The sequence below is a fragment of the Ambystoma mexicanum genome, chromosome 8, assembly GCF_040938575.1.
Source record: "Ambystoma mexicanum isolate Mex_15411 chromosome 8, UKY_AmexF1_1, whole genome shotgun sequence".
In the NCBI taxonomy this organism is placed as follows: Eukaryota; Metazoa; Chordata; class Amphibia; order Caudata; family Ambystomatidae; genus Ambystoma; species Ambystoma mexicanum.
This window is the reverse complement of record NC_090929.1, coordinates 1,445,957,479-1,445,982,282: the sequence shown is the minus strand read 5'-3', so window position 1 is coordinate 1,445,982,282 and position 24,804 is coordinate 1,445,957,479. Positions and strand designations below refer to the sequence as shown.

General features: G+C 45.4%; 1 protein-coding gene across 11 annotated transcripts in view; it reads right to left on the bottom strand.

Annotated features, from left to right (window-relative positions):
• The window catches only part of LDB1 (LIM domain binding 1), a 590,338-nt gene that overhangs the window by 109,255 nt on the left and 456,279 nt on the right, over positions 1–24,804 (bottom strand). For all 11 annotated transcript variants that reach the window (XM_069611602.1, XM_069611606.1, XM_069611601.1 and 8 more), the window contains one exon: positions 3,082–3,157. In XM_069611602.1, the coding sequence (XP_069467703.1) occupies positions 3,082–3,157 (76 nt within the window). The remainder of the gene's footprint in view (positions 1–3,081; positions 3,158–24,804) is intronic.

The following is a 24,804-nucleotide window of genomic DNA, read 5'->3' as shown; positions in this document are numbered from 1 at the left end:
GGATCGGGGGTGTCATTTGCGGACCCGCAGGTCAATTGGAAGGAAGGATAACAGCAGGCTACGGTTACACAGAAGGCTCTTCGGTCGCTGGAAATCGCTACAGCTGTCTTTTCTTCATCTTCTGATACGGTTTCAATGCATCCAATGCATTCCCGCCGAAGACAAAACTTCCACTTGGTCGTTCCCACCTAGAATAGCCGGGGAACACCACAGAAAGAGCAAACCCGCAAGAAATGGAGAAAAGAGAAGGAGCCCACCATTTTAGAAAAGCAGTGGCCCTTCCATGCATAACCGAGGCTGAATTAACAGCCTGCGAGTAATAAAGACTAAAGGTCAGAGGTAAACCACTGCCACCAGCCATTCATGTAAACTCGCAATTTTAACAAAATATTACCAGGTAAGTAAAAAAGGGGATACATTGTATCCCCCCCAGCACTCCACATAAGGTGGGTGTGCTGGCTCACTTATACAAAAAGTAAAGGATTTGAAAATCCCTCTTTACTAATTGGGAGCAGTAGTTCATCCAAGTATATGCAAGAGAAACAGGGGAGCCCAAAGGGGCAACCCAGCCTAAACCCAGAGGTTACAGGAAACTAGGTCAGCCATAAAAAAAAGTGCAAGACTAGTTGAGAGGGGAAAAAGATTCCCCTTCACATAGGGACAAGGTAAAAAAGTTAGCAAATCCAAGCACAATGTTCTGGGGTTGGCCTAAGTCAGCAAGATGTATCATAAATATGACAATCCTACCCAACACAGTCACTGAAAACATACAGCAGGAACTAAGCGATGAAAAATGAAAGCTTCATCAAGAGAATTTAAATTGTTACTTTCTTCACAGGTTCTATTCTTCAGCTTCCAAACAACTCTATAGTGGACACATACACTCATGTTCTCTAAAGCAGTGAACACCATAGCACATTAGCCCGCAACAAATCTAAAAAAGGTTACACTAACTCTTGGTTCACCCCCAACCTACTTGAAATGCGTTCACAGAAACGACAAGCCTGGCTAAAATGGCTAAAGGAACAAACAGACTTTCACATAAATGACTTCAGTTTTACTGCCAGACTTTACAAATCTGCCACCACTGCTGCGAAATCTAACTCTTTCAACGCTAGAATCAGCAACGCAATCTCTGATGTTAAAGAAATCTTCAATATCTTCAGAGAACTAGAGGCCACACAGCCCACTATACTCAAAGATGCTGCATGGTGCTAGGACATCCAGGCAGCATTACTAGGTAAAATCAATACCTTAAATGCTAAAATGATCTTGCAACAAACCGTATTCAACACCCAGCCCATAGCTACCAACATCAGCTGCTCTCCTCTCACCTCATCCTCCACAAAGTTCTACTTCAGAGATCTCACTGAAAATGAAGTCCTTAAATTGATGAAACTTTTAGAACCCTCCAATTGCAAAGGCGACATCTGCCCAGCTACGCGTATTAAAGATTGCGCTGACATTCTAGCCCCAGTCATCACTGCCTTAATAAATGCTTACTTCACTTAGAGTATCGTCCCAGTCAGCCTCAAAGAAGCCCTCTAATTGTAGGCCCTCCAAATGCCCTGAAATCACTGGACAAATAGTACTCTGCCTTCAAGATAGATAACTACACAATTCCTGTCGCATCTACTGTCAAAGCCTTAAGAATTTACCTTGACTCCGCTCTTACCATGTCCAGGCAAGTAAGCGCCATTACCTCCACAGCTGCCTACTCCACCAAGGTCTGAACGCAGCCCGACCCCTCCTCACCAAAGAAAACTGTCTCACAATTGCCCGCGCAATCATTGGCTCGAAGATGGACTACTGCGATGTCTTTTTCACTGGTAACTCAGTAAGTAATATACAAAGATTACAAGTGGTACAAAACAATGCCCTGAGAGCGGACCTCCACATCCCGACAAGAGATCACATCTCCAAAGCTAGAAGAGAAGCACATTGGCTCCCCATAAAGGAGCGCATCAGATTTAAAACCCTCTCCATAACTCACAAATGCCTATCTAACACAGCTGACCCGTACCTTACACACAGAATCACCAAGACGTCTACCTCTAGACCCACTAGGTCCCCCTACATCAACTGCCTAGTCGTGCCCAAAGTCAAGCGATGTTCTAGTTTCCCCTACATTGCTGCAAAACTCTGGAACAACCTCCCCCCGCCCCCCTTTAGAGCTGAGAAATCCTACTGGCTCTTTCCGCAAAGCGCTCAAAACACAGATCTTCTCATAACCTGCTTCCTCTCGTATTACAAGCCCCCTACTCTTCCCCCCAGAGCTGTACATATACTAACTGTACGCTGCTCACTAACAAAATTGATCTTCATTGCTTGATAATTGATCTACTGCTTTCACTCTGATGTAATTCCCCGCCAGCGGTCTGACTAACTACGCTTGCCTGACGTGTACATGTAACAGCACCTCAATGCCTCCGGGTTGCCTGTGCACTTTATAAATGAAATAATAAACATGCTCCTAGTTCAGTAAGAAAGCTCATATTCTCTTATCAACCCATTTCTAGAGGGAGGTTCAGAGAGTACTTTTTAGCAATTCTTTTCATTAATGTAATAAATGGAACATAAAGTACACAGGGTGGTGTGGTTTTTGCAAGTGCAGTCCATAACATACGTTATAGGTAAGTCTGACTTGAGCCACGTTTAGACAAGATCCGATATTTAATTCTAAGGACAGTAGATTTTTTTTTTTAACTTTCTATAATTTTCAATTTCTTTATACAGAGTTTTGCGCTTGTGGCATGCACTCTTATGAACCTCAGCTGTGCTGACCTACTAGGGACCAGATCCTTGTGCAGAGACTATAAACTTGTTACATGGGGCATGTCCGTTTGCAAAGACATGCGTGATAGAAGAACATACTAGTGCATAATAAAATGAGGATGCATGTACATGTTTTGTTACACTGGCTTTGCATAATGCACCTCATAGGGGCAGCCAAGGGACTCAGTATTTTCATATCCATGTACATGCATCATGATTAAGCCAACAGCATAGGAGTACATTTTCATCATGAGCCGACACATAGGCATTTCACATAAATGAAAGCATTGGCAAAAGTCACCATACCTCCGTCCAGTTCTGAAGACGTTTGTTCAACTCAAATATTCTGTAGTCCGTCTGATTCCCATATGGCGTGTGTCTCCTACAAAATGAAACAAAAATGACCAACAGCAACATTTCAGAAAATTGGTGATACTTTCCGATCATGGGGTTGCCAGATCTTTCAACAGACATACAATAGACTGCAAACGTGACACTGCACAGGTTACTTCACTCTTAGAAAGGTCTTTATTGAAAGCCCAGATTAAGATGAGGGCGATCGTGCATGCAAAGAAGAGTAGGGCCAGAATGGTTCATTAATGCAATGATTTTTTCGTTCAACGTATTTACAAAATATACTTAACGGGTGGCCATATATACAAAGTTAAAACATGTTATGCAACCCACGTAGTATTGCACAATTTGTCCTTATATATGGGTGCCATTGTTACAAAACCAAAACAAGGATTTGATTTACACATTAATCAAATCTCCCCCACCCCTGTTGGTCTTAAATCTGTACTCTGATACAGTGTGTATGCTGCTGCACAGATCCTTATCTTCTGTGCAATCATTGGCTTCTGAATGCACAGGTTTCCTCTTTATTAAAAAGATGCACTCAAAGAAATGTGCTATGGGGTATCAAAAGGTTTTACTGTTCCAGGTTATGTCTACTTGCCCTTCCAAATCTTTGCATTTTGTTTCATGTACCCCCTTTAATTTGAATAGCAAAAAGAACACAACCTGGCTTCAAGCCTTGTTAAGATGGATTTCTAGAGTCTGGTCGGGTGGACATAACAGAGGCCACACTAGTTATGATGAAAAGGGAGCTCCGAGAGGTTAGCCAAAAGCCTAGTACATAGATGAGCTTTCAAGACTTAGGGCCTCATTACGAGGAAGGCGGTAGGGGGTTAACGGGGCCGGTAGAGCTGCCGGCCCCATTAACCGCCTACCACCTCGTTACGAGGTCCCCTCGCGGGACCTGCTAAGAGCGCCTAGTTTTACCAGGCGTCCTTAGCGGGTCCCACGAGCAGACCAGGATGCAACCAACGGGCCCGTCATTAACGGGCCCGTTGTTTGCATCCTCCCCATTCCCATTGAGCCCTATGGGGGCTCGAATAGCAATGGGGATGTACAGGGTCTGGGTTCCTGGAATGGGGAAATACCGGGCCCTCCAAGGTTGAAATGGCCTGGTATTTCCCCATTCCAGGAACCTGGACCCGGTACCCGGAAGGAGGGTAGCCATGCCGCAAACTGCAGCATGGCTACCTCCTTCCTCATAATGAGGCCCTTAGTCTCAGAAGAAAGAGTGGGGTCATGGGCTCTCAATGAATCCACAGTATGACACACAATAATTCAATTTAGACAGTCATGTATAAAAATACACCTATTTTCTGTTTTTAACCTTTATTCAGCTTACGCCTTTAGGTTCATCATAAGTATACAAACGCCACAATACATTTAGAATGATATAAAACCACAAAACAACATGTAAAACAAGAGAACAATCATCATATAACACATATTACAGGCCTTCTGAACACACTGAACAACAGGTAGTATATATCGTACAACACTATCATACAAATATATATGGTCACCATAGGTTCAAGTATACATTCAATTACTTAAACGGCAAAGCAATTAAGTATTTAGATGCGGTAAATGATGGAACCCGATCACAAGGCAATTTCTCAACTTAAGACCAAACCCTGAGAGGAATGGGCTCTTGTGCCCAAAGGTCACAGGAGCCACAATTCTTCTCATTAGAATGAGGTCTCTGTGGGTATGTTTCCATAGGATTGCATTGGTAATAAGTCTAAAATTGTACAACAATTTTACAAGATGTAAGTGTATTCCTTTCTTCCAGACCCAAGGCTAAACCAGGGGCGGGATACCCGACCCAGGTTCGATAATCAAAAGGTGAGTGGAATAAAATGGCACCTGTTCCCAATGTCATCTTATGGCGTGCAGGCACACTGCATTTCCTTACTTGACTAATCCCCCCGACCCCCATACCCGTCTCCATTTTCCCAGATTACTTCACTGATCGCCTGGGGGTGTATGAGAAGAGGGGGTATGGCAGGGGGGAGAGGGGTGTTGCTGGGGGCTCAATTATCCTCTGTTTGATCCAGTGAGAGGTTCCTGGGAGTTTAAGGTTTGAGGATTTTTTACGGTTGAATGGAAAAGCAAGATGCAACCCTTTTCGGAGAAGGGCAGAATTCACCGATGCAGAACCCTTCAGGACACTTCACAGGTTGGAGGAAGGAGAGTTCCAGCAACAGTCTTTGCACATAGGTGAAGACAAGCATCCTTCCAGTCGCTGTCAAAGCAGCTGCTCCAGGACAGGTTCCCTTGATGGTGGTTAGGCAAGATTGTATGCAGTACCCTTTGGGTTCACTACAACAACCCTGAACTCCTGGCAAGAGGAACCTTTGGTACAAGTCTGTACTACACAGGTTGGTAGCGTGTTTGAGCAGCCAGGCTTATCTCAAGTGAGCTGTAGGGGAGTTACACAGAGATTCACAGTGACAAGTATTCAAATAAACTCTTACACACAAGGTTTCTTGATTAAACAATTATTAATTTAGTCAGTTAGAGTAAGCCTTCTTCAGAAGGGGGCAATATAATGGCATCACACATACACTCCGAAATACCCACTCTCAATATTCTTAAATCAGTAAGTACCCTTTTGGGATGGCACAGAGACACTTCCTACACCCTCAGGTGACTTTAATAACTAGGACACTGTGGACATCAATATACTACATAATATACTACTGTTGGTATTCAGAATCAGACTTAAGAGTTTGTCAAAGAGAAAGGTTATTAGGACAAAACAAGAGATCTCACAAATATTCGCAAAGCAGCTAAGTACTTTTGTAAAACCCTCAATGCAAAGTTGGTTAACCCCTTCCTGGGAGCAAGACCAAACACTAACAGAGGGAAGAAAAGTCAATCAGGGAGACAGGCTAAGCCAAAGTCAATTGGACAAAAGTCAATGTGAGCTGGAGCACTTCTCAGAGGTAGATAAAGGTCTTGCACAATGTCTTTAAAAGTCTTTGTAGAAAGAAGAAATCAAAGCAGGGCCACAAGCTGTTTAGACTAGAAGTAAAGAAGCTGTCAGCCACTCTACAGAGCAACTACAACAAGTCTCACCAACAGAGAACAAGTGCAGTTACACAACAAGAGGTAAGTTCTCTTAGAAAGCATAGTACCTTTAGGTTGAAGAAAAGTGCAGCAGATGGCTTCTGTTCCTGTGCAGCTCTGCAGATCCTGGTGCTCCTGGGCCTCAGTCGTGGGGACAAGAGAGAGGACGTCTGGGAACTCCTTCACTGCAATGGGACGGTCACCGAACACGACCGGCAATCTTCAAACAAGTAGCACTTTGGCGTTTCAGCTCCTCGCGTCTACGGCAAATAGCAACACCGCAGTTCCTGGCTGTTGAGATGGGCTTTCCTTGCATCTGGGGTCTAGCACTCTGTTGAGGTGGCTCAGGCTCGGTCAGTTCTGCTTCCTGGGAGTCCGGAAAATCTTCCTGGCGCTCTTGGCCAGCTTAAAAGCAACGCACATGATCTGGTGTTCCTCTCCCTGGCTATTCGGTTCCAGCAGCAACTGCAGTGGAATTTCAACCAGCTCTGAGAGGATGTCCCGGTGGCTTACTTTGGAGTTCATTGGTCCCACCAACTCAAGGGGAGAAGTCGTGCTTGCAGGGCTTCTCTAGTCGAAACGAAATTTGAGTTTCAGCACAGCAGCAGGGCTTCACCGGGCAAATCAATGGTCCAGGAGTTGCAGCAGGCGTCTGTCATGATTCCTGCCTCTCATATCCCCAGCCCTCCAAGATGTCAGGCTGGAGCCAGGCCACGATCACCTACATGGCCCTCAAGGGCCTCTCCATCCCTCCAAAGACCCACTTGGAGTCAGACTTGGCGCTTGTGGCACCAGACTCACTCACTCCCATAGGATAACATTGTGGATTGGACTTTTAGTGCATTGATGGGGACAAGATGGATGCCCCCACATATTTCGGTTCCCAGAACTGCATGTGCGGTCGAGTCTTTTGGGTGTGGTTCATCCCAGAGGCACCTGGGATACCCAGAGACTATTTAAGCCACACCCAGGCTGAGAAACATGCTTTGCGTTTTCTGCACCTGAAGCGTGACACTTACCGTGTTCGGATCGGTCTCCAGTAGGCCTGTATCTTTCTTCTGCGCTCAGCTCCTGCAAGAACAAGAACACCGTTAGGAACAGCCTTACCTTGCGGCGCTTCTGCCCATCAGTCATCGCTCCTTCTGTTCTGCGGGCATCTTCGGCGGTGTCATTCCCATCCTGGCACGCCGCTTCCTAAGGAAAAGGGAAAAGAACAGGAAAAAAGGCATTAGTAAGCATTCTGCAAATCTTCGCTTATTTTTAAACACTGTACGAGCTTCAAACGCTTACCTCTTACCTGAATCCCAGCCGCTCTGGGGAAACTCCGTCTCCGGAACTTCTCATCCATCTGCAAGAGGGAAAAGACACTCCAGGTTAGCATGGAAACATCTAGGAGGCGCTGCATACCCACCGCATTTGTTCTTCATAACCGGTATCCACGCTGAAAACGTCGCGGCACCTAAAAGACACAGAAAAATAACTCAGTTCAACGCAAGTACGAAAGAGGTGCATCGCGCTCTCACTCACCTTCAGCGCTACCCATCTCAGCAGCACGCCGCCATCCCCGGACGCCGGCCATCATCTAAGGAAGGAAAGGAACGAAGTTAGAGAACTGTTCAAAAGACTCATTATACTTACCTGTCGGACTCTTGCCAGTGAAGTAACTAGGCAACAACGAGCGATCAATCAACGCGCCCCTGAGCTGAAGGCAGGATGGAGAGCACACTATCCAAGAAAACAAGGTGAGCTGTGGATCAAAGGGAAGGGTTGGACCCTGGGGAAGAAGGGGTTCAAGCACACAGAGACAATAGGGAGTTAAACTCTACCAATCCTGTGTTTCAGGCCCAGTGTCCAGTCGAATAGCCTCCAGGGAAGGGTTCGAGGTCGTAAGAGGTCAGAACAGGCTGAGTGACGTCCCCGTGGATACCAGGTGAGCGTTACAGCGTCCTCTTCAAGTTCTTCTTCGGATTCCTTCGTCCAGTGGTCGACTCTGCCTTCCAAGCCAAAAAGCCTCACCTTTTATGCAGGTTTCTCTCATTCATTCCAGCCTAGATGTCAGTCATCCAGCAGGGTGGCTGTCCATGCCGGACAGCCATCCGGATAATCACCTAAGCGTGTATTCCTGTCTCCTAGGAGACTAAGCACAGAGAGTTTCGGGCACCTCCCTCACTTCCTGACCCCGCCAGACATCCTGGAGCCAGAGGCAGGCTTCACTCGTGAATCCGGCCAAAGGCAAAATGAACAAAGTGACCAAACCTGGTTTGGCACGCAGAGTAATCTCAAGAAGGAACTTTCCACAATGAAATTGCGTAAAAATAAGACTGTGGCCATTTTGATAAAAATGGCACCATTGGGTGCTTTACAACAGCTGCTAACGCAGCCCGCGGTAAATGCACACCACGGTAGTTAAAAGCAAACCACTGCCACCAGCCATTCATCTAGGAAAGGGTATCATAAAAATGTTACATGAGAAGCTAGACAAAGGGGATACTAAGTAACCCCTCCAGAACCCTATTGTAAGATAGTGTGTGCTGGGTCTAGAAAGTTACAAGTGTAAGTAAAGTCATTTTCACTTTACTGCTCTTGGAAACAGTCGTTTATCCAAGAGAAGGTATTTCAACCTTTGGGAAATCTGAAATACTTCCCTGTGTCACGGCACTGAAGGTGCTGTGTGACACAATGTAAAAGATGATGCTGATGGAATTTGTCAGACTCCACAACCAAAAGAAACAGAGTTCAAAATCATATTAGAATACATGAGTCGGTAAAAAGGGTCACACTCTCCAGGTAAAAACATCAAGTCCTCAAAATCCAGAAAAGTTGCTGGGGGTCTGTAAGGTAGAGCGGAATTAGCACATTTCTGAACATTATCCCTAACACTTGTCCCCCCCAGACTAAGGGACAGGAGGATTTAATCCACCCATGGATGAATCTCCTTACTCCAGTCGGTCATACTTTCTGGAAAGACCATCAGCATTTTGGGGATTACACCCTGAACTGTGTTCAATGGTAAAATCAAACCCCTGAAGGCTGATTGACCATCTTCACAATTTAGGATTGTCCCCCTTCATCTGCATTAAATATCTCAAGCATTGGTGGTCTGTTTGAATTACATAAGTAGTCCTGGGAGGATAGCTCAGCGGCAACGTGCTCGCCTTGGAAGCAAGACGACACGGAGGAACACAGGTTCGATCCCCGGGTCCGCGCTTAGAAACCTTTGCGTATTAAACGCGTTATAAATAACCTATCATATCATATCCATACAAATATGGTCTAAACTTCAAAGAACACACAATGGCAAACCATTAACGTTCTATGGTTGCCCACCTTGTTTCAGGGTCCTTCCGTTTTCTACTGATGAAGCAGATTAGGTGTTCCCTGCCTTTCTCATTCAGCGCACTAAGAACTGCACCTATACCTGTATTGGAAGCATCAGTTTGTACAATAAAGAATTGGTTGTAGTCAGGAACTCTTAAGACTGGAGCTTGACAAAGGGCTTTCATAAGTCCTTCAAATGCCTTAGCGCACTGCTCATTCCACCTGACCTTGTTGGGAAATTTGGGTGAGGAGATCACATTCAAGGGAGAAGCTATGGTCCCATAGCTCTCATTGAAGTTCCTATAGTAACCTGTGAGATTTAGAACGGCTCTCACTTGGGTTTGAGTAGTAAGGGTGGCCCAGTCTTGTACAGCTTGTACTTTGCTAGGTAATGGCCTTATTTCACCTACTCCTACCTCATGTCCAAGGTAGACAACTTTACTCTGGCCAATTTGACATTTACTTGCCTTTATGGTCAGATTGTCCTGCTCAAGAGCCTGCAATACATAGCCTAAGTGGTCAATATGTGCTTTCCAAGTAGGGCTGAACACTGCAATGTCATCCAAGTATGCCATGCAGAAGTCCTCCATCCCATTCAGAACATGATTTACCATCCTTTGCAATGTAGCAGGTGCATTCTTTAGTCCAAAAGGCATAACCTTAAACTGGTAGAGGCCTCCTGGGGTTGAAAATGCAGTTTTCTCCTTGGCATGGTCAGTCAGAGCTATTTGCCAATAGCCTGATGTTAGGTCAAATGTACTGAGGAAATTGGCTGAACCAGGTTTGTCCACCACCTCCTCTGTCCTAAGTAAAGGATGGGCATCCGTCGTGGCGACTGCATTAAGAGCTCTATAGTCCACACAGAATCTCAACTCCTTGGATCCTGCCTTTGGTACTAGTACAACTGGACTAGACAAAGGACTGGTAGGGGACTCTATTACCCTGAGTTCCAACAGAGGGGCAAACTGATTCAATGGAATTTTACACTCCTCCTGTTCGTGTCAGATCAGAAGAGAGATTGACTATCTTTCCATCTAAAGGTTGTCCCCTGCGGAGGTCAGGTAGAGGCTCACTCTCCTCCTCATGAACAGAGACTAGAAGCAAAGCACCCAGTCCTGGTGTAGAGACATAGGCCTTTAGGCAGTTGGTGTGACCTTAGGATTGCCCAAGTCCACCAAATAATCGACCTCTCCAAGTTTTCCCACAACCTTGAAGGGTCCAATCCATTTTTCCTGCCAGGCCTGCTGCCTTGTAGGTACCATAACTAGAACTAGCTAGTCTTGAGTAAACTCAACCATGTTGGGTTTCTGGTCATGCCAATGTTTGACCAGAGCCTGACCTGCTTTCAAGTTATCAGAAGCTTCTGTCATCATGTGTGTCATTCTCCTTTGGAGACCTAACACAAAGTCAGCGACTCTCACTGGCTTGTGGGAAGGGGCACTCTCCAACCCCTCTTTGATTAGGGCAATGGACCTCTAATCGGATGACCATAGAGAAGCTCAAAGGGGCTGAAGCCAACCCCTTCTTGAGGGACATCTTGATAAGCAAAGAAGGCATAGCAGTAGAAGGTCCCACTTTCTTCTAAGGGGTTCTTCTAAAGCGCCTATCATGCTCTTCATTGTTCTGTTAAACCTCTCCACCAACCCATTGGTTTGGTGATCGTAGGCTGTTGAGAACTTGTAGGTCACTCCACAGTTTTTCCACATGGCCTCCATGTAGTGGGACATAAAATTGGATCCCCTGTCTGGGATAAGCAACCCTGGTAAAAGAATTATGAAGAAGGGCCTTAGCCACTGCCTGATCTATAACATTCCTCATAGGTATGGCTTCAGGATACCTGGTAGCATGGTCTACCACAACCAATATAAATCAGTTGCCTGAAGATGTAGGAGGGTCTAAAGGACCAACAATGTCGATTCCTACCCTCGCAAAAGGAACTCCCACCACTGGGAGAGGCACCAAAAAAGTGCCACGTTCTTGGCTCCACTAATGCCAGAAGTCAGAACTTATTTGTATTTTATTTATTTGTATAGCGCACCAGGCCCAGGGGCAACCGGGCGCATCACTTAGTTACAACATAAGAAAAACAGACAGAACCATAATTACAAAGTTTACAAGTATAATACAGAATTTACAGGTATAATAATAGCAATGAGAGGACAAGCAGATTATACATACATGTACAAATTAAGCAGAGAACCCAGAGCTAAATGTTCTGGGCGGCCAGCCAGTAAGGTGTTTGAATCTCGGGAATGAGGGTTCTGCTCTAAGCTCATTAGGAAGCGTGTTCCAGAGTTTAGCTGCCAAGATAGGGAAGCTAATTCCACCTGATCTTTGGAGATGTGGAACCTCAAGGCAGTTTAAATGAGCCATTCTGCGGGGTCTAATGGAGTTGTGGAGGGCAAATCGGTTGGCCAGGTAGCAGGGAGCTTGGTTATGAAGGCATTTGTGGGTAAGAGCCAGGGTTTTCAGGGAGATACGGTGTGGGACTGAGAGCCAGCAAATATTGCGTCTGGTGTCGGATATGTGTTGGCGCCTGGGAATGTTGAGGGCAGCACTAATCGCATTGTTTTGGACAATTTGCAACTTGTTTAGATTGCAGCAATTGGTACCTAGGTACAGTGCATTGCAGTAATCAATCTTGGATAATACAAGAGTTCTAGCCAGGGTGACACAATTGGTTGCGGAGAGGAAAGGGCGACAGGCTGTAATAAGCTTGCAGGTATATGCCGCTGCGGAAGAGACTGAGTTAGTTTGTCTGGTCAGGGATAGGGTCGAGTCAATGTAGATCCCCAGGGTTTTTGTGTCCTTATCGGTTGGGATAATATTCCCATTGATGATGAAGGACTTGAACGCAGGGTCGAGTTTGGTATGTTTTTGTGGCGAACCAAGAATAAGGAGCTCTGTCTTTTTATCATTAAGACAGAGTCTGTGTTGAGCCATCCACGCCTGGATGACCTGGTAGATGACATTGATAGCAATGGAGTCTGCCGTGTAGTCACCTGAGATAGGGATTAGTATCTGGGTGTCGCCGGCGTGGTTGGTGTAAGTGACACCCAGATAGTCCAAGATATCGAAGAGAGGTTTGGTGAACACGTTATACAACATGGGTGAAACACAAGATCCTTGTGGCACACCACAGGAGACAAGTGCAGGTGGGGCGGCTGCTAGTGGAGAGAAAACACGCATAGATCTATTGTCTAAAAAGGAGCTAATCCAGGTTGTAGCTTTATCGGAGAAGTGTGCAGCTGATTTAAGGTGACGGTAGAGGATTTCATGATTGACGAGATCAAAGGCCGCCGAAAGGTCCAAGAGGAGTAAGAGAGCAAGTTTGCCTTTGTCTTTTAGATCTTCAATCTGTGTTTTTAAATCTATGAGGGCAGTTTCAGTGCCGTGACGTGGCCGGAACCCAGATTACCTAAGTCCCAAGAGTTTGTTAGATTCAAGGTAATCTTGAATTTGTAGATATGCTGCACGGTCGAGGATTTTTAGTAAGAACGGGACCGTGGTGATTGGCCTGTAGTTTGTGGGTATACTAGTGTCCAGGGTAGGTTTTTTCAATAGGGGGGATGACTCACGCGTCCTTTAGATTGTCGGGTACGATCCCAGAGCTAAAGGAAGAGTTGATGAGCGTAGTAATGAATGGCGCTAGGTCATGAGCTGCTTCCTTGATTATAGGTGCCGGGCAGAGGTTGCCTTGGCAATTGGTCGGTTTAAGGCTGGTGATGATCTTTTCCACTTCGGAAACTCTTGGATTTTGGTACACCAAGTGCTATCTTTGATGCAATTGTCTGGTGCAGTGACAGGGGTTTCAAGTTCTTTTAGGATTCTAAACAATTCTTTGGTGTTGGATTTGGCTTGTTCGATACGTTTATTGTAAGTGTCTTTTTTAGCCTGGAATATGGCTTCCTTGTAGTTAAGGGTGGCCAGGAGGAGGCACGATTTGTTGGCTGTGGACTGGTTGCTTTTCCAATGTGATTCCGCAATTCGTTTTTCTTTGCGCAGGGTTCTGAGCTGGGGTGTGAACCAAGAGTTCAGGTGGGCTCGAGGTTTGGGTTTTCTCAATTTGGATGGGGCGATGATATCTAAGGCTTTTTGCATAGCGAGATTAAAGGTGTCAACCATAGCCGTGGGGTCGGAGCATGAGCGAACCTGGCCATTGAGAGCCGGGAGGAGGAGGGGGAGGAGTCTGTTGCAAGTGATGTCACGTTTATTGCGGGTGGCAGTAGCCGGTGCAATGGTAGGAGAGAGGCTGGCAGGTATGGACTGAATGTTAAACGTAATTAAGTTGTGGTCAGTCCATGCATACTGTTGGTTAGAGATGATATGGATAGGACAATTGTGGGAGGCTAGCCAGTCGAGGGTTCTGCCCTTAACGTGGGTAGGTTGGTTGATAAGCTGTATGAATCCTGCTTTCATAAGCATATTATCAATAGTCATGGCAGCAGTGTCATTGGGATCAGTGAGGCCCAGGGTAAAGTCCCCTAATATCGAGGCTTGGGATTTGGTTTTGGTGTTATGAGTGATCTGATCTACATCAGACCCAATCTTGGCCCAGTAGAAATAAAGAGATCCTTTCCTTGGTCTTCTTAAAACTTAAGTGGCCAGCTAAACGAATCTCATGGGCCAACTGTAGAAACTGGGGTCTCACCTCCTGAGGCACTACAAGTATTCTGTAGTCCTGAGATGGACTCTATAGGCTCACTGTAAAGGAGGCCATCCGCTCAGTACAGCCTGTGCTTCCCTGGCTCTTGCCCATCCAGCTGCAAAGCTGCCTGTTGGCGAAGTCCTTCAAGAGTAGGACACTCTATTTGACCTCTGCTGAAGTCTGCCCTCCAGGGACCACCTGCTGCAAGAAAAGTCTGCAGCTCAGTATGGTCTTTAGGATCCATATCTCCAACAGGGGGAAGGCCTTCTTCCAGTTCTGTTTCACCAGCAACTGTTTCACCATCCTCTGGTTGGTCCTCCCACTCAGTCTCAGCTGGGGAGGGGTCATAGGTGTGACCTTGGACTGTCCTCTCGGGATGTCCTTGCTTTGTTCACAGGGGTGATACTTTTCTTTCTTCCCGAGACCTTGGGTTTCCCCTTAGTCTCTTTCTTCTTGGAATTAGAAGATTGTTCTTCATGTGGACTAGGTGTTATAGGTGCTTCTGTAAAAACCCATTGAGAGCCATCTAAAGTGAGCTCTCTGGTCTTCCTAGTCCGCTCCTGCTTCATTTTACTGGGAGGCCTGTGGGTGTTTGATACAACTCCAAGAGCTTTTAAGTCATTCCCCAACAGGACTCTCCCAGCCACCTCATTCTGAACACTGACAGGTATTTCTATAGTCATAGTTGCACTGGATGAGAGCTGGTAGTATTGGAACCATCTGGACAGGGTCTCCAGCAAGCTTAGAGGGACCTTGGGGTGCCTTAGCAACATCATCAGGTTTGAAAAAGGTTTTGTCCACTACAGTAATGCTGGACATAGTGTCTCTAATGGCAGGGGTCTCCTGTCCATTAACAAGTACACTGTCCTTGTAATATTCTTTGGTGTTGTCTGGAATAGAGTAATACACATCTACATTCTGCTGTTCCCACAGACCCAGGGACACTAAAGAAACACTGAGACTCCAATGGGGTCTTCAGCCAATAGATGAAAGTTTCCACTTGCCATATGTACTTCTCCCTCAGGGATGAAGGCTAAGGAGGCAGTGTGGACCCCAGAAGGTTTACCCTTGCATCTGGGATCCCTTCTCGCGTGGTCAGTAGAGCCACAAGCCTAACAGTTGCCAAATGTTTTCTGGAATGGGGGTTTCTGCTGACCTCCCTCTGGTTTGGCACCAGAGGTTTCACTAGACTGACCTGGTTTCCCAAATGGTTTAGCCTTTTTATGTTTGTGGCCTTCTTTTGGGTGGGAGGTCTTAGAATTCTCTTTGTCATCCTTCTTGTGGTGCTTTCCCTCATCCTTTTTATGAGTGGCCCCAGAATCCTTGTGAGTAGCCCTGTTGGCAACCCACAAGTCAGCAGCCTTTGCTAGTTTCTTGGGATTAATCTCTTGAGTCTGAGTCAGCCAAATGCCATCTCAGCTCAGGAGAGCAGGCATCAAAAATAGATTCCAACAAAAACAGATTTCTCATTCCTTCAAAGGTAGTTACTCTGTAACCCTTAACCCATCCATCTAAGTTTTTCAAACATTCACACACCCTGGTAGCCCAAGAGGTACTATCAGTATTTTTGAGGGCCCTAAACCTCTTCAGGTACTGGGAAGGAATTTTCACAAATCTAGCGATCAACGCTAGTTTCACATTCTCATAATGCAATCTTTCAAGGCCCCCCCCCACCTCCATTACATCATCAGTTGCAACCTAGGGAAGCCTAGACAAAAGCCAAGGAATCAGCCCATTCCCCATGAGACCCTGAATCCCATGATTGTATTCAAAAGCACTCAACCAATCCAAAATGTCATGTTTTGCATGATACATACTAACTGCTTCTTTGGGCAGGCGAGGCCTCTTTGGGCTGGAAGGCCTAGAGGACAAACGGCACAGAACATTTTTCAAGAGACATTTTTTTCATTTCAAGAGCGGGTTACATTTTTAGTTCCCTGAGTTTGATGTCATGATGTTTGGCTTCAGCTTGAGCCTGTATTCTTTTGAATTCCAACTTAAGTCTCATTTTTTCAAGAGACACATATTCTGGACTCAGTGATGGCCCTTGTGGGGTCCCAGTGGACGCAGGTTGAGGTAAAAGGGCAAGCTGAGGCATAGAGGGGTTCCTATCCTGGGACTCCTCCCCTCTTCTAAGACAGGACACTCTGAATTATCATCCTGAATATCAATTTCCACATTTTCTGGAGTAGTAGGAGTTACAGGCCTACTATCCAACCTTTGTAATCAATTCATTTTTCTTTCCATTAACAGGGAGAAGTGGTTTGCTGTGGCCCGGCTTTCTAGTTATGACGTGAAGAGACAGGTTTTGAGTCGTTTCCTGAATAGTAGGCGGTTTCTTGTGTTACGTATGTACTTTGGGAGATCGTTCCATGTTTTCGGCCCTTGGTGGGAGAAGGAGGATCCTCCAAGTTTTCTTTTGTTGTAGGGTTTCGGTTCCAGGCGGATGTCAATGCTTGATCTGAGCGTTCTTGTTGGTTGATGTAGACAGTTTGTCTTTCAGGAACACAGCGCCTTGGTTGTGTATTACTCTTTGCGTGATGCACATTGTTTTGAATTTTATTTGTTGTTTTATTGGTAGCCAATGTAGTGTTTTCAGCGCTGTTGTGGTGTGTTCTCTTCGGGGTAGTTTCAGAAGCAGTCTGATTGCCGCATTTTGTATGCATTGTATTTTTTTTAAGAGTCGTTCAAGCATGCCCAAGTAAAGGCTGTTGGCGTAGTCTACTCTGGACATGACGAGGGTGATGATGGTGGTTGTTTTGTTGGCAAACGATAGGAACGGTAAGATCCTCTTTGCTGCTCGCAGTATGCAGGTTTCTCCCATTCATTCAAGCCTAGCTGTCAATCACAAAGCAGGGTGGCTGTCCTTGCCGAACAGCCAGCCGGCCAATCACCTTTGGGTGCATTCCTGTAACCAAGGAGATAAAGCACATGGAGTTTCAGACACCTCCCTCACTTCCTGCCTCTGCCAGACATACGGGTGCCAGAGGCAGGCTTCACTCATGAATCCCGCCAAAGACAAAACGAACAAAGACCAAACCTGGATTGGCGCTCAGAGTAAATCTCAAGAAGGACCTTCCTGACAAGAAATGGCAAAAAAAGAAGACCAGGCCATTTTGACAAAATGGGCACCCATGGGTGCCTTATCGTGGCTGCAAACGCAGCCCACGGTAAAAACACACAATGGTAGTAAAAAGTAAACCACTGCCACCAGCCATAAATTGTAGGAAGGTTAACAAAAATGTTACCTGAGAAACTAGACAAAGGGGATACTAAGTAGCCCCTCCAGCCCCTATGGTAAGATAGAGTGCGCTGGGTCTAGAAAGTTACAAATTGTAAGTAAAGTCAATTTCATTTCACTGCTCTGGGAAACAGTAGTTTCACCAAGAGAAGGCATTTAAACCTTTTGGAAATCTGAGCAACTTCCCTGTGCCACTGCACTGAAGGTGCTGGGTGACACAATGTAAAGATGATGCCTATGGAGTTTGTCAGACTCCAAAGTTAAAAAGAACACAGAAATGAAATCACATTAAAATTACATGAGAGATAAAAAGTTATAAAGTCCAGCAAAAGAGCTGAGGGTCTCTAAGGTAGAAGGGAATTAGCACATTTCTGAGAATTCTCCCTAACATCTGTAAACGAATTGGATGGAATAATTAAAGAACAATGATGTCCACATGGCAATGCTGATTAAAACCTGCCCCCCACACTGCTAACTGCAATTTGCAAGTTTATTAATGCTTCTTTGAAATCAGGAACTGTTCCACAGGATTTAAAAAAGGCCTGGGTTATGCCCATTTTGAGAAAAAAACAGGTCTACCAGCTGATCTGCCTAAAAACTATAGGCCCATTATAAACACTGCCCTTCTCCTGAAAATCCTGGACCGAGTGGCCCGGCCAAATATCAGAGCACCTTAAAGCTCACCCTGTCCTTAATGACCATCAATCAGGCTTCTGTGTGGATTTCGGAACGGAGACGACGCTTTTAGAGCTTAAATCAAAATTACTAACACACATGGATAAGAATGAAGCTTACTTATTGATGCTGCGTGATCTCTCAGCAGCGTTCGATCTCGTGGAACACTCCATCATGTCTACTAGGTTGAGCAAGGTTGCTAATTTTTCACCTTTAGCTACCCAATGGATCACTTCGGTCCTCGTTTCGAGAAAGCAGGGTCTTTTTCAGGGAAGCCGAATCTGCTCTTAGTAACGTTGGTTTGGGTGTACCACCAGGGGCATGCACGTCGCCTTTTTTGTAAATCATTTTCATTGCCCCCTTATTCGCCAGGTTAGCTCACGAGGGTGTGATATTTACCAACTACGCCGATGACACATAGTGTGTTATCCCGTTGTCTGGCAATCATGATCAAGCAGTGATTAATAAGACTTTTGCCCTCATTGAATCATGGATGATTTATAACAAGTTGGCTCTTAATAAAGAAAAACAGAGCTGCTGGTGATTGGCTCATCCAACATATTACAGAAACTGGGACCTTCTGAAAGCTTCCATTTGGGAGTGGAAAATATTATTCAACTTAAAGTTAAAACATTGGGAGTAATATTTGACCAACGACTCACCATGAAACGTCATGCAAGCAGCTTTGTGCCATCTTGCGCCTATTACATAAAGCTCTTGGCTCACTTAAGACCTTTTATTTCCTGAGACAATGCACAAACTATCGCTAGAGCGATCATAGGGGCGAAAATTGACTGTTGTTCCAGCTTGCTCTTTGTCATTGATAAAGCGGCTTGCAATAGACTACAAGTCTGCCAAAATGGAGCTGTAAGAGTGGTAATGAGGCTTGCGCGCAGAGACCACCTCGCTGCAGCAAGACACACTCTTCATTGGCTACCTGTGGAGTATAGAATTCTTTTCCGAATCTTGACTATTATACAGCAATGTAGATATGGTAAAATGCCCAGATATCTCCAACAACTTCTGGTTACGAGAATCTGTGGTAGATCACGGAGATTGAATAACCAGAACTTCTTAGTTATTCCTAAATGCAGAATAGTCAGTCTCGAAGGCAGCTTTCTTTGCGATGCGCCCAAGGCCTGGAATGACCTCACTTTGGAGCTGAGAGGTATTGATTCTGTAGATATATTCAAAAAGAAACTGAACACTTGCCTGTTTACGTAGGCAATAAGACTTGTTTACTACATGAATTGGCTATCCTTATATTGATATAGCTGCTAAATGTTGCTCGTTTGTCTGTTGCGCCCTCAAGCCCCAGAGTCCATGGATGGGCATAATAAATTCATTAAAGTTAATATACTCTCAGATTTCTTTATTTTGTATGGTGTTAATTATGAGCCTAGCTGGTTTTATGATCATATTCATCATCTAGATCAATTCAAAGTACTTCAAACATACCAAGAAATAAAACATAATATACACATTCAATCACTTACCGGAAAGAGGGGAAAATGGATGGGAGCATTTGACCTCGTTAGAGCTTAAGAATTTGGGGCAGTGTGTGCTTTAACATTTCAGCTTAGAATCAGAAAGTGAGAAGAGTGGGTTAGTTTCACTCGGGCCGTGCAAATAGAAGCATAACCGCAGGTGCATGAACATAGTTTGGTTCAGAAAATCAAGCACAATTAAAAGGTGAAAAGAAATGCTGCGTGAAGGGAAGATTAAGAGTGCGTAGAACAATGTAACAGAAGTGAGATGGGCCTTGAAAGGAACACTTGTTATTTGTGTAAAAACAGGAGGGAAGGAAGGAAAAGGGTGGAAGTGAATCGCAGCATTATTAGGAGTGTGTGCTAAACGACAGAATGCTGCTCAAAAGTCTCGAGGGGGCGAGGTAGGTGCTGGAGGTCTTTGGCGTGCAACGTCGTCAGAGGTGACATGAAGGAGGTTGGGAAATTGTAAAGAACACCTACAGAAGCATATAGAGTGGGCGGCAATGAATGAGGAGGGTTGAAATGGGGGCAAAAAGGGAAAAATGGGGGCGAGAAAAAAGGAAAAAGGCAATGTCTGCCAGGAGGCGAACTTGGTTGAAGGGCTCTCTGTGTAATCCTGACTGAAGGGCCTTCTGGGTGGAACGCGCTCGGGACTGGTAGCTGCGTGGGAGTTGGTGCTGGCTGGCATCTGTGCAAGGAGTTCGGTAGAGACTATGGTTGGGGAAGATCTGGGTCCAAATCAGGGGCATTGAGGCAAGCCTAGCTGCAGGAAACGAAATCATTTGGATGGCGAGTTTAAAAAGATATGTAGAATCCCCCTAGTAGGATAATTGGAAAGGTGTCAGATTGGACACAACGCAATATTTCCTTAGCTTTTATGGTACCAAAGGTTATTGAAGTAAGCTGAAATCAACATATCGTAGTGCGATTTTCTCCCTTTCGTGCAGGTTTTTTTTTGGCATAGCGATCCATCCAATCATAAGTAAGGAAAGGACGATCAGAGAAAGCTGAAATCCAAATGTTTTTCTATCGCTTTAATAACAAATGTATTCAGGGGAGGGTTGCTTATGGTTCTAACAGATATGTGCTGTGAATATCGTTCCCAAGTAAATGTTGATTTGTACTTGTGATTTAGATTTGCTGTTTTCATGTGTTAGTGCCTACATACCAGAAGTCATATACCATGATTGCCTGATACAAGCCGATGACTACCATAAAGTGCGTAATTGAATAGTGGGTGGCTGTTTTTATTGTGTCTAGAGCCTGTCCCTTTTGTGTCCAGGAGTAAATGAAGTACTAACGCTGATCATGCATAGCTGAAGTCCTACGGTGAAATAATAAAGTTAGGAAAAAGATACAGAATAGATATAACCTTCAAGCTCCAGAAGGACTGTTATTAGTAAGTAATATTTTATTTTTGGGACTTGTGAATGAGTTTTAGATTAACATGCTATGTATGGAGCAGTAAGTAGTGTTGTCTGCCTCATGTTTGTGCTGCTTTCAATTATCTTTTTAGAGGCTAATTATGTCACCTGTACAATTGCCTGAGCAGGTGTGCAGTCGTCCCAGGGAAATAGTTTGATGAGTGCCTTCATTTCATTCTGATTTGCACAACCATGAGAGCTACTACTGTAGTTACATTGGGTGTGCAGATGCCGGCAGCCACAGAGGTGTCCATCAACGACCGCTCACTGACGGCCCAGCCCTATCCTTAGCAATACCATCTGGGTACTCCCATCTTCCGGAATGACAGACCTACCCTTAGAGGTGGTGACATCGCCTTAATAGCCAGAAAGTCCTTGCTCTTCAGACAGTGCAACACCTCCATCAAGAGCACTACCAACCTGCTTTCACTTAAGCTTTCACTTAAGCTTTCACCATTACCAACCTGCACCATCACCCTACAGCTCATCTAATGCCCCCAGCCCGCCGGCCTGACCCTAAACCTCTGAGTCGAACTTGCTTCACATTCTCCAGGATAATCTAAAAGTCTCCTCTAAGAATCATCCTGCTTGGAGATCTCAATCTAGGTCTTCATGACCTAAATGATCCCCAAGCAAGCTCACTTTCTGATGCCCTCGACACACTAGGCTTCTATCAGCGCAGCACCAATCCCATAAATAGAAAATAATGATTCTAGATTGGATTGCAGACCACAATTGCAACATCTCCACCAGCACCAACACACCCTGTGCCTGGTCAGACCACCAAATCATTCACTTCTGCATACCTCAGCCATCTAAACCCAAAACCACACCCAATCCTGTCCCACCAGCTGTTACACAAAGCTCACGTACGCTCACCAGAGACAACATCCAGCCGCTCCTCAACACTCCAGGTCTCCAATCCCCCCGCCCCCCTTCGCTTCCAACCCAAATTCGTTAGTGGACACTTATCGCCATGCTGTCTAGAGCGGGGAACACCATTGCCTCACTAGCCCCGCATAAATCCAAAGCAGTTAGTGGTTTACCCACAACCTCTTGGAACAAGGCTCACAGAAATGACATGCCCAGCTAACCTGGTGAAAGGATCCCACTGATTCCCTAAAAAAGGAGTTCAACACCATATGAAGACTCTTCAAATCAGCCACTATCGCAGCAAAATCAAACTCCTTCAATTCTAGAATCAGCAACGCAAACTCTGATGTAAAAGAAATGTTCACCATCTTCACAGAACTTGAATCTTCAGTCTAACCTCCAACCACCCTCAAAGACATACCATGGTGTTCGAACATCCAGGCTGCACTACTACGTAAAATCAATACTTTGAACTCGAAAATCCTCTCTCAACAAGCGTCCTTCTCCCAACTCTCTACAACTACTAGTATCAGCTGCGCCCCTCCCCTATTGTCCCCCAGCACCACCCAGTTCTTCTACAGAGACCTCTCTGTAAGTGATGTCTTAAAGCTGATCAAAAGCTGAAACCATCCAAATGCAAGTGTGACATCTGCCCTTCCTCACTCATTAAAGACTGCAATGATGTGCTTGCCCCCGTAATCACGGCCTTCATAAAACGCATCCTTTGCAAAAAGCACCGTTCCAGCTTACCTGGAAGAAGCCTGTGTACTCTCTCTCCCAAAAAAACCTCATTAGACCCAGTCATTCCATCCAGCCACATGCCAATCACCACTGTCCCCTTCCTTCTAAAAATCCTAGACTGTGCAGCCTATCTGCAAGTTTATTAATTCCTGGAGGACAAACTACTAGGTATGCGTCAAATGCGGTTTTCGCACAGGGCACAGGATTGAATCTGTTCTTATAGAACTAAAGAATCAGATAGATGAGATAAGGGATAAAGGAAACACTGTCATGCTCCTCCTCCTAGACCGATCTGCGGATTTTGAGCTTGTGAACCACCAAATCCTTTGCCACCACCTCACCACGTATGCCAACTTCTCTCCACCCGCCACTGCCCGGATTGCCTCCTTCCTGGAAGGTAGGGTCATGAGGGTCTTTTCAGAGACAGCTAATGCCTCACCCTGTGGCATCCCTCAAGGGTCATGCATTGCCCCTACCCAGTATAACATCTTTCCCAGGCCACTCTTTAACATCCTAGACTCCCTCAGCATAGCCTAAACCAACTATGCTGATGATACTCAAATCCTTATCCCACTCTCTGGCAACTACTCGGCCGACTCTGCCACACTCAACATCTACTCAACTATACAGGCTTGGATGGCAACTAATCACCTATGCCTCAACAGCGACAAGACAGAAATACCAATTGTCGGTTCACCAAATGCCCTTAAATCTCTTCACAATAGCTACACTGACTTACAGATTGACAATTGCAACATACCCGTCCCTACCTCTGTTAAAACACTTGGGAGTCTACCCAGACGCCTCACTCCTTATGTCGAGACCAGCACATGCCATTGCCTCATCGGCAGCCTACGCCACCAAGGTCCTCAACACAGCCAGACCTTTCCTCACCAAAAATAACTGCCTCACTATTGCCTGTGTCATCATCGGCTCCAAGATTCACTATTGCAATGTCTTATTCATAGGCACCTCCTCTGGAAATATCCAGAAACTGCAAGTGGTCCAAAACAATGCCTTGAGAGCTGCTCTCCACATTCCGAAAAAGGAACATATCTCCAAAGCTGGAAGAGAAGCACACTGGCTCCCCAGCAAAGAGCGTATCTCCTTTAAAAACGCTCTCCATTGCCCATAAGTGCCTATCCAATACAGCGTCCCAATACCTCATCCAAAGATTCATGAAAGCTCAAACAAGACCCACTAGGACTCCTTACACTGATTGACATGTCATTCCCAAAGTCAAGAGCTACAAAGCTGGAGGCTCAAGCCTCCCCTACCTTGCAGCCAAACACGAATGGCTTCCCACCCACCCTGAGGGCTGAGAAATCCTACTGGATCTTTCGGAAAGCTCCCAAAACTCAGCTGTTCTCCTAAACTCGCAACAACACAGACTCACTGCCCCCACTCGTCAAACAGGATTGCCATCTCCCTCACACTATATCTCCAACATATTTGGTCTTGCCTTTCAATTTAATAATTGTGCTACACCTGTACCAGCACACAGGCTACCCCTGTTGTTGCTTGGCAATTCCTCTCAATCATGCAATTTGCACTACAACCCTTGCACTTCTTCTGTATGTACAATGCTGGTAAGGGATAATATAGCTGGATTGGTTCCCAAAGGTCCACGTGGGTACTCTTGGCTCTTTCGCTTCCATATAGCCTCATTTTCCTTCATAAATAGGTCCAAGTTTGCTATGATTTTACCTTATAAGCCACTCAAAAAGTCTTCTGCTTGTGTGAATTCTGCATAGGCCCCTTTTTAGCATCCTTCTTCAACTTCAGTGCTTGAACAATATGATGGCAACTTTCTGTGCCATGTTTGCCAGTGACTTGTTTATCGGCACTATGGTGTGCATACTGTGCGCCGTCTCACACCTTTGCAAGGCCAAACCTTCGGTGTTGTGATTTTTGTGCCTTTTGGACCCAGAAACCTTGTTAGTGGCTTGAAAATGGGTTGTACTCTAACCCGATTTGGAGTTTTAGACAAAGGAGAATCTTTGGATCTCAAGCAGTTATTGCCTTAGTCTTTTGCATGTCATGTTGCCTTTTCTCCCAGGTCGCATTGCTAAATGTTCCTCCAGAAATCTGGCGAGTCTTCGAAGGAGCATGGTGTGTCATCTGAGAGGGATTGGTGTGCATCACTATTTGTGGAGCCTGTAAGCCATTGCTAATTGAGTAGTCTCCTTG